The following is a 13,446-nucleotide window of genomic DNA, read 5'->3' as shown; positions in this document are numbered from 1 at the left end:
CAATGTTTATTACATGATATATTTTCAATAAGAATAAATTAATTGAATACCTATATATATATATATATATATATATATATATATATATATATATATATATATGGGTACTCTGTGATTTGTATGTCTGATTTTGGATATGTCTCAAACTAATTTTACATGATTGTCTTTCTAATCATAATTTACCTCCGAGTGTCATCTATTGCATTTCAAAACTGCATCACACAAGCAAAAATTCTTATCTGATAAGCAAAGCAAGTTATTTCTTTAACGTTCGCAAAAACTGATGGGTAAAGTCGTTGAAGCGTAATTATATGAGCAATTTTCATCTACATACTATCAGCCTATTGTAACATCATATCAAACATTTCAATTGAATAATTTAAACACTTCTACGGTCTGTAAATATTTTTGGCTGAATCTAGGTATCCAAGTATGGAGTCTCGTATTTTTCTTTAAAATCTTTTACTTGTCAACTTCATAGATGTTAAAAAAGTGTGAAAAGAAGGATTAATTTAATTGATTTCTTGATTGGCTGAGAAAATGTGAATTTGTGTTCCATTTTTTTCTCTTATGTTGAAAATAGGTTCACTTCGCGTTATTGTTCCGACAAAACTCTTGCGCTAAGGTCATCAGGAACGTCATGAAAAAAAGTGTGACGTGAGTAATCTTTACCTCTACAGAATCTAAAATTAAATAAGATATCGATTCGCATGAAGTAAAGGCCATATGATGACCTCTGTATCTTATTGAGAGATAAATGCTACGTGAATAATTAATCATCGTCATTTTGACAGCGTTCAGAGTCGAGTGTTATTGGTTTTTGTTCACAAATGAGTTCATGCGGGTAAAAAGTGAAAATTAAAAAAAGATTTAGTATTCGTCATAATTCTCAAGCCAGAAGGAAACAAGTCACAAAAATAGCATTTTATCAACACCTGCTTGGAAAGTTCGATTTTTCAAGTCTGTGGAGCGTGCGTAAAGTTCCCTATTTCCGAACAGTGCGGTAAAGCGCCATTAGCACATGGGCGCAACTGAAGTGCTTTATTTTAAACACTAGGGCTCTCTTTGGCGTACACACGCTATTGAACATCTCAGTTTTACAGCGCGTAACAACTGACTGAAGATATACTTGTTCAAAAGTGTGCATACGCTAAGGAAAGTCCGCATGTGTAAAATATAGCATTTCAATTGTGCGCATGCGCCGACATTTTTCTGCTCTGTACAAAAATGGGGTACTTTCCGAATACTTCACAGGCTCAGCCAATACTTTTCTGATACCACCATAGGTAATGGAACGTATAAAAATCGAAATGAGGTGACATTGTTGTTATATGATTGGCTGTATACAATGAGATGTTACGATCCAGCTTAATGAAAGATATTACACACGTACGTTATTTATAATGTCTACAACTATTAGAAATGAAATTCGAAGGGAATTTTCATTGACCGTTGAAAAGATGTCAAATGCTGCGACACGATCATTTCACTGCTATATCTATTGTGTCACACATGTACTTATTATTACATTTATTGAGTATTCTACGATTGATAATATATCTACAACATGCGTGAGCTAATGTATGATACAATTAAAAAAAGGAAGAAAGTGATCAAAAATGAAAAATGGTAACTGCACCTACATTTTTTTACCAAAAGTTTTTTTTCGCATTTCAGAATTAACTCAAGTGCCCGTACATACTTACTGTACATATCTATACATGGAGTGGAGTATATATTGACATTGGAAATGAAACGCATCCGAAGAATATGGTAACTGTTTTTTACGACGCGATTATATCGCGCTGACGATCGTGTCACGATGTTTGTTCGCGCCTGGAGCTACTTGGCAACTGTCGGCACTCGATCTGGGACTGATATTGCATTCCACGATCGAACCATTTCGTTTCTGAACGATGACTGATCTGAATTCACCACATTCGCTTGTTGACGGTTGGTTGCATCGACCTCTTCCACCTCTCGTCAGAATTCTTTTGAAAGCCTCTCGGAACTCGGTGTTGAAGATACTGTAGATTATCGGATTGAAAGCTGAATTGCTGTAGCCGAGCCACGTTAGTACCTGAATGAAAAAAGTCTTTGAAATTCTTACTATGCACAATGGCTTGAGATATGGCGTACCATTGAATTCAACAGTTAATTTAACATGTCTATTTTATAACCATGGGTTTGGTAGACGAGGCCGAGTTGACAAAATTCAGTTTTTTCGAAATCAGCTGGCAAATACAAAAGATGTTCAGACTATGCATTTTTTCATTAGCTGGCACCCCGGGGATACTCAGGGTAACAAAAAAAAAAAAAAAAACATATATCAGTCCAACAACTTTCTGCCGTTCCCATCGTGTGCGAAACATCCTGGATGAAGAGATCTTTATTTTCGTAAGACATTCAGATACGACCTAAGCAATTTTCATTAATATCCGATTAGTTCTAAGTTGTATAAAGGTAAACGAATGAACTAAATTTAATTTAAATCTGTTCGAGTCACCTTCATCAGATTTGGTTCAAAGTGTCTAGTCAGCTGTGAAAGAGAAAAAACCATCAAAAAAATCATTGAAATTCCTTTATTCGTTCTCAAGACATCGCTGGCCAAAAAGTTGATCACACATCACACACACAAATACACGCGTGCTTAATCTTTACAAACCCCTAAATTCTTTTGTAATATTAGGTAATCCCTTCGTAATCTCTACGTAATCTTTCTAATCACTTGTAATCTTCGGAGTCCCCTTCAATTTTTTCGTAATTTATTTGTATTTACGTGCTACCTTTGTAATACTTATAACCCTGATAACCTTGTGTTTACTTGTAATCTTCGTGATCCTGTGTCCTTTTTTGTAGTTCTTTTGTACTCTATGTTTTATCTTTGTAATCTTTGAGTTACTGGTAATCTCTGTAATCACTTGAAATCTCTGTAATTCACTGTAATCCCGTGTAATCTTTGGATTTTTTTTATAATGTCACTAATTTTTGCAGCTCGTCGTCATTTTTGTAATCTCTGTAATCTTGTTATAATCTTAGCAATCTTCGTACAATTCCTCTAATTTCTGTAATCATTTTGTCATCCTTGTCATCGTAAAAAGTGTTTGTCATTTTTGTATACCGATTAACCCCAGCTCGTTCCTGATTTACCAATGATGAAAACCTTAAACCAGATGAATACCTTATTACTTTGAATTAATCTCATTACATTATTACACCTCGATCGTTATTAATAACGATCAAATTTTCGTTTACGGTCTAGATGCATCAATCATTCGCTGATTCGAATCGTAATTCCGGATCGAGTGAAAGTTTGTAGCAGACGAAGAATATTCAGTAAGGTTGAAATGGGTTTATTTTAAATGGCGCATATAATATCAATGCTCAATAATTTATAAACGGTCTGCTTTCAATTATGTTCAGTCCTTCGAAATTTATCTTCATCTAGTGGATTAAAACTTGTAATTAAAATGGCGAAGGCATGGAGAGTTAAAAAGGTATTTATTAAACTTGGTACTACGTTTTGAAACCGTTGAAATATCAAGCAACAACGGTGCAAATTTTTGAAGTGAGTAATTTGACACAGCACAAACCACCAAGCATAAAATGTGCGTGCCATGAAAATTTCAAATGAAACGATTCCGAATCGAAACTTCAAACAGTACGTTATTGGCCTTCGCATTGCCTTAACAGTTTAATTCCTATATTGTGACTGCGAGCTGTGATTTTTCTCTGCAAGGCATGGATGTCAGGGTGTCCTACCCTACTACTCTACTGTTACTTGGGTCATTTGGAATTTTGTCAATCTCACATCAGAATTATGCTGAATTCATACAAATAAAAATCTCTCCTAAACATGAACATTTTATGATAATATTAACACGTGCCAACGGGGAATTGAAAATTCAAATGTAAAATACACAGAAATTTTTAATGGTTATTAATAATTGTTTTTTCATAAATTAAAATGGATTAAAAAAATTAATTGGATGATTGAGAACAATGTTTATATACTTCCATCTAGACGCAGGAACAATAAAGTTTGGAATGAGCGCATGCATTCCGTAGATAACAACAATCAACCGTAATTAAACGGAAGTGGGAGGCTTTCATTTTTGTTGCTACAGGTCTAAAAGCATATGTAGGCAGTAATTCGCCAGGGTGTTTCATCAGTTTTACCCTTTTTAGACACGACAGTTTGTAAACGGACTACCTCGATACGTTCACTCTCGCAAAAAACCTCGGATTGCAAAAAATTCTAAAACCACGTCGGAAACACATATTTAGTCAAATATAGAATTATTTGTAAGTTTTTGAAGAATAGATGTATGTGTGCATATGTTTGCATGTCAGATTTTCCTAGGCTAGATTCTTAGAGCATATAGTGCCTGGAAATCGCTGCCCTTGTCAAAAGTTTCTGATTGCAAACTATCGCAATCACTTGATTACTGTGCGTACTTCGCGTCTGTGTGAGAGAACCATTTACATTACGGTTCTCCTCTCCTACAGCCCCAAAGACCGCAGTATAATGAGCCGGCACTGTATCAATAAAACAGTTTTTCATCGGCAACATCCCCCCCCCCCCCCCCCCCCCCCCCTGTGAAAATATCAGGCATCCTTTCCTCAATTCTACAGTCGCCAATTTTAGTTATTATAAGTTATTTAGCCAGGAATATTGCGATGCTATAGACCCCTATTCATTCGTCTGTTTTCGCATTAACCCCCTGCTCTCCCCCCCCCCCCATCCCCAAAGACGAGACTTTGGTGAAATTTCAATCGTCAATGGAAAATTGTCATGTAAGAAAATCATTCCACCAATTTTCATATTACGATAGTATAGGCTTTGAAAAAAAAAATTTTCAGCTTCTTGGTATGACGGTGAAAGTATGCGCGAGGAATTTTTGACTGCGGTGGACAGAATCTTCTTTGACCGGTTCCTTGTGCATATATTTTAATTAGTTAATAATCAACGAAGCAGCGCTACGCCAAAATTGAAACGGGACCGTGTTTTACAATCGAAAGACGATATGTATTAGTAATTTTTTTCAGAATATTTCGATCATGATCACACGAATTTCGTACCATTTGAAAAGCATTTCATACGCATTTCACAGCATTTCACAGCATTCCGTACGCATTTCATAGCATTTCACAGTATTCCATACCATTTCACAAGCATTTCATTGTATTTCATAGTCGACTGTCCCGACAATTTCACGAGTTTTTACCCCCTCGAATATTTCATTCCGTGTCGAAGCTGTTTCAACCGAAGCTTATGATCTCTGTCCGATCGATTAAGGCGAATGCCGGCTATCCTTGTATCGATAACCTAATCCGTTCTTCGATCTTAATGGTCTACTGAATTTTATGACAACTTTCCTTTCGCTGGACCTTCCGGGCTATCCCGATTATGCACTCGATGGGAAGCAGCTCACCATTTAAGGACTCAACGATTCTCACTGTAGCTAGTCTTATCTTAAATCAAACTTTCAAGTGCAAAAATGAGAAAATTAAAAAATCTGAAACATCGCAAGTCTACATGATCCAAGATTTTCAGTTTTGTAAATTTCTGGCTTGGTGAAAGTTCATCACTTCAATCTTTCTTTGTTTTGGATTTTCGATATTTTTACGCTCGGAATCCTGGTCATTCTGATTTTATGTTTTTCTGATTTTTTATACCTACTCATTGAGTAAACTACACTGTGTATTAAATTATAATTTTCTATTATTATATTTTAATTTTTGGCATTTTACTCTATCGAAATTTTGTTTTTTAGAATTTTTCTCTATCGGAACCTTACTTTGCGGATCTTTGCTCTATCGTAACTTGAATTTTAGGAATCTTGCATTTCGGAACTTTCAGCCGTCGGGTTTCCAATCATTCGAAACTCTGTTGCTTCGTAACAGTTTGATTTCTTTACTTCAAGTTTCGCCAGTAAATAATTCGGAAGTAGGCGCTTTAGGAACTTTTCAAATTCGAAATTTCAATCCCGCCCCGCCTTAGCAATCAATACCGAAGACTTCAAAGAAAAGGAAATTTTAAGTCAACATATAAACCCCCAAATGTTTTGAGACTCATAAGTATTGCATTATCACGTAAATTGTAAAGATCTGTACAATGACCGGCCATGTACAGTAATTTTCATTGGTGCTTTACGCATTTTACTATTCCAAATCGAAACGTTCAATGAAAGGCTTTACTTCTACAATTGACAGTCACACCCATGAATTTCTCACCTCGGTCTACGCACACAGAAGGGCCAAGAACAATCAAATTGAATCCAAATTTCATAAGAAGACTAATACCATGGAATGATAACATAAATCGTTTTATGTTTGTTGTTTTTATTTTCACAAGTTCTTATACAGTTCGATTTGTCGCGTAATTTCAATGAAATCCAATCTGCACACATACGTGATTCCGTCTCTATCCATTTCCATTCGATTCGTTTGTACAAATGGATCAGGAATATTCCAAGTGAATTTATTTACACATCTCGAAATAAAAAAAATTGGTATGAAAGAAAATCCGTAAACATATTCAAAAGAACAAAACGATTAATTTGTATTGGATTTTGTATCATGCAATTAGTTTTCTTGCAAAATTCAGACTGGCGGACCATGAAAGGAAATCTGACGTCACGAGGGCGTGCACGCATGGCATTGTAGGGACGAAGACCTATAAGTGGAGCAGCAAGCTACAACATACCTGAAAGGTTCTGTCCGTAATACAGGTTTTGCAGAACGCAGCGACAATATTGACGCAGAAGAATGGTACCCAACATATCAGGAAGACCCCCATGATTACACCGACAGTTATTGCCGCCTTGTGGTCGGACACGTGGTACGGACTCGTGGGTTTCGGCTTCGTCTGCGGTTTCGGAGCTTTGGTCCTCCTGGTCTTTGTGCGAAAGCTCTTCGCCAGCGAAGTTTCCGGCAATTTTGTCACCGCCCTGATGCTCCTCACGTGTTTCTGCGCGTAGCAGTACAGTCGGCAGTAAATGCCCACCATAACGAAACAAGGCACGTAGAAGGAGATGCAGGAGGAAACCATTGCGTAGGTGGGCGTCAAGTCCAATGCGCAGGTGGGATATTGCTGGAAGATAAATACACCAGTTTCATACAACGATTATGTCCGATTTCGTGAAGGCACGTCACGATTTCGCTCGCATATCATTCTTTGTAGTTGTATATTATTTGAAACGATACGATTACAAGGTCAAAGAATAAAACACATCGAAAGATGTTTAAATTTCAGCCCCTTGGTGGGGGACCTCCTCAGAACTACTAAACATTTATTGACATTACTTGTGTTATCTATAATCGATTGATAGCGACCACAATAACGAAGAATCACTATGGCCATGCGGTCCAACAATTAGCAATTAAGAACAATATGGGTATACCATAAAATTAAACATTCGATACTCACTGACTTTTCATAAAAGGACCGCTTGAGGTCATTGACGAACTTATTCCGCTGTTCTTTAATTTATAAAAAAATAAATATCTGTTTGCGAGCCAAGGTCGTCGTCTGTAAAATGGATAGAACTGTCAATCTCTCTATCCTTAACTTCGTCGTCAATAATTGTTAATTTTAAGGTATATACGTATTGTTCATTGTTAATTGCCGGGCCGCCAGGCCATAGTGATTCTTCGTCGTTACGGTTGCTATCAATCGATTATAAGTAATGTCAGTAACGCCAATGAAGGTTTTGTAGATCTGAGTAGGGCTCCCACCAAAGGGCTGAAACGTAAACATTTTTGGATGTGTTTAATCATTGGACCTTCGAAAGCAAGAAAAATTTCTCAAATTATGCAATATGGTCTAGTAACTAGTCTACAATACGACTACATCTCCACAGTGTGGAACGACTTATACGGGCAATTTTCTACACGGAGGGAAAGGATTATTTCAGCCAAGTGATATTCGTTTGATTCAACTAAATGATATAATTAAATGCGGTGAATACAATACTTACTCAATTCAATAAAATACTTTCGTCGGACGAAATACTTGTGACAACTTGACATAAAATTGAGTCAAGCGTTTGACTTATCAATTTATTCGTGAAAACACGGCGCGATTTCCTTGCACTAATATGAATTTTATAACAAAAAAATGTGTGATTGGTATGACTAAAAATTAGATTGAACGCACTGAAATCTTTTTGTTTCAAAAATATGAAATTTTTGTACTAAAATAAATTGAGCTTGTTTCACAATACGTATGTTTTGTCGAGTCAAGATTTCAATGGTTGAAGCGGGTAATGAAATTTGTTGTGACAACAAACCTTCACATTGACTGATCATTAGCGTTATTCAAGCGCATGAAACGTAAGTCTTGGAATGATATCACTTATAATCTTATTGACTCAAAATTTTACGGTATTTATCCGATATATCAAGGGTATGAGATGAAAACTTGTTTTCGTATGTGTAGAAGTATAAATCGAAAATGTGTCAATAGTGTTTGTTTATTGTAATCAATATTAATATCAATTTCGATGCATCAAAACTTTGTAGTGTTTTCTTCGATTGCACTAGGTCTGATGACAAACTTTTTTTACATTATTGGTATCTGACTTCCTAGCCGACTACCCGGTCTTATGACTATTAATCTCTGAACCTATTTCCGTAGCGAGAAAGTTCACCACCTAGTGGCCATTTACTACATTTACTATATACCATTTACAGTACCAGTATACCGATGTTTACGATTAATATATTCTTCACTTGTTTCAAAGCATGCAGTGTTTCTTTTACCTCGTAAACAAATTAGTGTAACGGATTCAACCAGTTACGCCCATCAAGCTCCGGTAAGATCAATAAAGTACGACATTCGATCGGTGTAAATTTTCTGTTCCTTAGATTCATGTTATACTTAATTTATTTGAAATACCTAAGTATTTGTGCTACGAAAAAGGGACGATTTGAAGGAACAATACATAAACTTCAAACGAAATGATATTTAGTTGACTTAATCACGGAAACACGTCAAACGGTTCACTCGATCGCGACAAGAAAGGCTTTTATGGAATCAAGGAATTCACTTGACTAAATCATTTTGACAAACTTACCAAATTGAAACTATTGAATTGAAGTTATCGTATTTGGAACAAATAGGGAATACTACGAGTATATTGAAGTAAATGGACTCGAACAAAATCTATTTTTTTGTTTTAAGAATTCCTTTTCCTTCGTTTAGAAATGTAACGAAACTGTGCTAATGGTGGGATTGTAAAGGAAGTCATTTAGTTTCAGAAGTGTGCGCAATTTGTTCTTCAAGCGATTTGACACCTGGTATTATTCGTGTCTTTTTGTTGACGGACGACATTTGTGATAAATCGAACGATTCGGACCGAAAGGCGGAAGCAAGGCTTTGTAAGGGTTGGATTTCTTCTTCAAATGCAGATTTGACAGCTGGCATCGTTCATTTCTCTTTTATCTGGTAAAGAAGATGAATGTTTACGGGAATATTTGTCGTGTATGTGGGTTTGCTTATCCAAGCTACCTATATGGACAATTCCGCGTTAATTTGGACGAAAATTGACCAAATCTTTTTTAAATTCAATTGAAACTTCTCTCAACGCCTGCAAGTATATGAGGTATTCCACGCCAACTCGGCGGAATTTGGTCCCGATTATCTACGATCTGTTATATTGTTTTTTATCTCATTTACCCTACAGAAAAACGTGTTTGACATTTTTTCCAAATTTTTTGGACCAGCTGGCCTCTCTAAAGCACATACAAATTTTATGCCTAAATTGTAAAATTAAATGAGAGGAAAGTTCCAGAATTGTTTGATAATTTCCAAAATTTGCGTTTTTTCCTCCACCAAGTGGGTTAATCAATTTTTTCAGAGACACCGGCTGATCCCCAAAAATAGTGGAACAGATCGTAGAGGTTCGGGGTCAAATACCGCCGAGTTGGTGTAGAACAGCTCATATGTAAAAAGAGAAAAGCCATGGGTGTCAGACAAAACTTTTTTGTTTTGACAATTACAAAATATTGATGCTTTGGCGAAGCAAGTGCAGATCAACTTAATAATTAAATATATCTCCGGTTTTACCAAAGTAGAGCAATGAATGAACTTGGGATCCAAAAAGAAGTGATTTTGAAAAAATGACATTTTCTAGAAAAATTTAGATTTTGAATTGTTGTAGACAGTTGAAATGCTTAAATATTTTGTCCATCGATTTTCACATTTTAGAGATTGGAAATAAAATGATGACGCAATTTCCGCTTGAAACTGTAGAATATAAACTCTTTCAGCATGCAATTTCGATGGAATGTATTTTTCTTTCTGTTTTTAATAATTGAAAAAGTGAAGTGCCTCTGCGTGCCGGCGCAAAGTGAGCTGAAATACCAAATACGCGGACATTTAGAAGACACATTTGCGGTTAAATTTGAATAGATTCAATTTATACGTAACGAGATGAGGTTAAATTGATACAAATTGCGCTATCGTCAACATAATAAAAAAAACTTATTTTCACCCAAATTCGAAGAATTGCTGATTGTTCGATTGCATCAAAGATCGATCGTGAAATCCCACCAAAATGCGATTTCCAGCAGAGTTTTCAACAAACATTCAAATTGAGTTAAAAAACCGCTAGTCATGTTGCATTTTATCGAGATTGAAGTACTTATCTTGTTGAATTGTTGTAAGTTCTATTTGTTTGAATTCATCACTCCGAGCTGAATTGATGAATAATTTCCATGTTTCTATATCAATTTATGCAAATTCTTATTGGTCATGTATTTGTAATTTTATATACCGTACATTACAGCGTTTGTCCATATTGATGGTTAGATGAAAATAAATAATATATAGCTTTTGAATTGTTTTTTTGTTGAAAGTAACTTGGAGATAACGAAACAAGTAACTGAAAATTAATTTATAGCATAACATAAAGAAAACATTCCGTTCAAACCTGCGTTTTGTTGGAAAGTTTGCTGTGAACTGAAAAAAAAAACATCCATCTCGTGAATGGTTTGATTGTGAACTTCGTAAAACATGATACAAAATTCTGCCACGGTAAAAAAAAAACTAAAGCTAAAATGAAACCATTATCACGGAAAACAGCCCACTGTAGACACCATTTTGAATCCTTCACTTTGGATTTCACAACTGACCTTCCATTTGAAACCATTAACTTGAAAATCTTATAATGTGTATACTGATTTTTATTCGGATTGTATAGTTTTCATATTGTGGTCGCTACTTATCGCGCTTGCCATTCCGAGTTTGAAAATTTGGATCCGTATTTCGTATCTGGCAAACTTCAAATTTTTCGTATGCCCATTTTCATGCAAATCGCATCAATGTTAAGATTTAACAAACGCAATTTTGGATCCGCCATTCTGAACTTTAAAATATTGAGATTATATCTGGTTTCAGTGGCCAAAAAATATTTCAAGTGTCGATTTTAATTGCATTTTAACTTAAGCTTGAATAGTTATTGCAGCATTTCCACGAATTTGGAACTTCAGTCCACTCAGTTCGCGACTGCCACTTTAATGAAAACGAAAGAACGTAGATTCCATCGACATTTCACCCTGAAAAAATGTCTGTCTTACAATTTCGATGGACATTTCAATAATCTGTATTTTTAATTTTGAAAATTTGCAAAATTTATTAAAAATTCAAGGTCAAAGAATCTCAAAGTCCATCCACCTTGACGTGGAATTGGCCATAGAGTTACTAGGAGTTTTGTACATTTTCCGACAATCGCTTGACCTTTACGAACAAACATTTCGATAGCCTACAAATATGAAAGCAAAAAAATGGATTTTCGATTTTTCGATCAGTTTGCCGGGCTTCGGCTGGAGATAAAATTTGGAACACGGCAACTTCCTGTTACTACCGTACAAACTTCGGGCGCGTCCCGAAATCAGCTCCCAATGCTGACAAAATTTCAAAATTTTTTTTTGCGCTGCCAGCTAATTTCGGAACGCACCCTTCGGCGATGTACCTTTTCTCCGTCGCTGTACACTAGCGGCATGGCAGGCCTGTGAAGACCCAAGCTGATCGGCACAAAGGAGATGAGACCAGCGAGTAGCCAAACAGTTGCTATGCTGCCAACTGCCACTCTTCGAGTAACCCATCTACTGTACCTGAAAGAGAAATTGATTAAAAATGGACTGCTGTCCGTCTTCGTTTGCATTCTTTTTTTTATTTTTTGGGTCAAATACAGGCTAGAAACTTCAAACCTATCTCGGCTTGGAGTGATTCTCAATTTCAACCGGCTCGCGCAGTTTTATGCAGATATAAGTTGGTAAGTCAATAGATCGAGGCATTGCAGCCGCGATACAAAAATTGTCTAACCAAATTGTGGGACGAGGTGTTTTCTTATACCCATGGTCGACGCTTATACACTTTGGACTTTACTGTCATTTCTAAAATCAACCCAGCTCTGGCGTATTGGATGTTAAAACTCAATCCCGATTTCTTACCAACGTCAATTGGATTTCTACAAACCATTTCTTTTCCAATGATTGAAGAGTAGTGACACGTTAAAACTTGTCAAATCCGATTTTTCTCCGTACTTAGTTAGGTAAAGCTCAAAATCATGTTATGAAATTGGAACCCTTATTTTTTTACATGAACATATGAATTTTTTGAGGTGCAAGTGTAGGAGGTTTTCGTAGAAAATATATACATTTTTCGATGTAAAACTATTTATTGATACAATATAACGTGTAAGTTATTGTTCGGTAATTGAATGAACCTTATAATTTTATTTTTAAGAGCTTCAGGAAATCACGAGGACTGCTAAGTTCTGCTGTTGTTTCCGCGAAATTGTACAGTATGCAGCTATTCACAGATCCTTGATCGAGCACCTTGTCACCTTGTAAGATAATGGTATTTCACGCTTATTTGCGAATCGTGTCCATCATAGAAATTTGTTTTTTTCACCCATTTTATTGAATGTTTCAATACACGTGAACCAATTATCGGTAGTGACGCTTCTGCCTGTTTCATAGATTAGTTCGCAAAGTTTACGAACATAATATTTCGGCACACTCTCTCCAGGGTCTGAATGTACGCGACCACGATAAGGAATCGTATTATACGTATAATAAGTCTTCGCATCATTTAGAAGATACAATTTTTATGCCCTACTTTCCTGGCTTCGAGGAAATGTAAACACGAGCATTGAATTAACCTCGGAAACCCAATAACTGCTCCTCAATCGTCATGGTCTCCAACGGAATGTAGTTTTATCGATAGTTCTTTACAAACCGATCTCATATCTCTCCAACTCGAGCTAAGTTATCGATCTTTCGCCTATCCGAACGAGTTTCTTTCTCATCAAAACGTAAAGAGGCTGCCAAATATTGATAACGTCGTTCGGACATGACGCTTCAATACAAGTAAGAGCTACATTAATCCGACCACAACTCAGTAATCGACACATTTGCAATTTTTTGAAGCTCAAT

At 36.0% G+C, this 13,446-nt stretch overlaps 1 protein-coding gene across 2 annotated transcripts in view; it reads right to left on the bottom strand.

Moving 5' to 3' along the window:
- Positions 1–88: 88 nt before the first annotated feature.
- The window catches only part of LOC124310134 (dopamine receptor 1-like), a 121,189-nt gene continuing 107,831 nt past the window's right edge, over positions 89–13,446 (bottom strand). For both annotated transcript variants that reach the window (XM_046773817.1, XM_046773816.1), the window contains exons 4-6: positions 11,979–12,120; positions 6,710–7,096; positions 89–2,080 (exon numbers count right to left, since the gene is read on the bottom strand). In XM_046773817.1, coding sequence (XP_046629773.1) covers positions 1,796–2,080; positions 6,710–7,096; positions 11,979–12,120 — 814 coding nt within the window. In that variant the 3' untranslated portion in view covers positions 89–1,795. The remainder of the gene's footprint in view (positions 2,081–6,709; positions 7,097–11,978; positions 12,121–13,446) is intronic.

Source organism: Neodiprion virginianus, chromosome 1 (assembly GCF_021901495.1).
Source record: "Neodiprion virginianus isolate iyNeoVirg1 chromosome 1, iyNeoVirg1.1, whole genome shotgun sequence".
Taxonomy (NCBI): domain Eukaryota; kingdom Metazoa; phylum Arthropoda; class Insecta; order Hymenoptera; family Diprionidae; genus Neodiprion; species Neodiprion virginianus.
The sequence above is the reverse complement of the archived record's forward strand: the minus strand, read 5'-3'. Positions and strand labels throughout refer to the sequence as shown.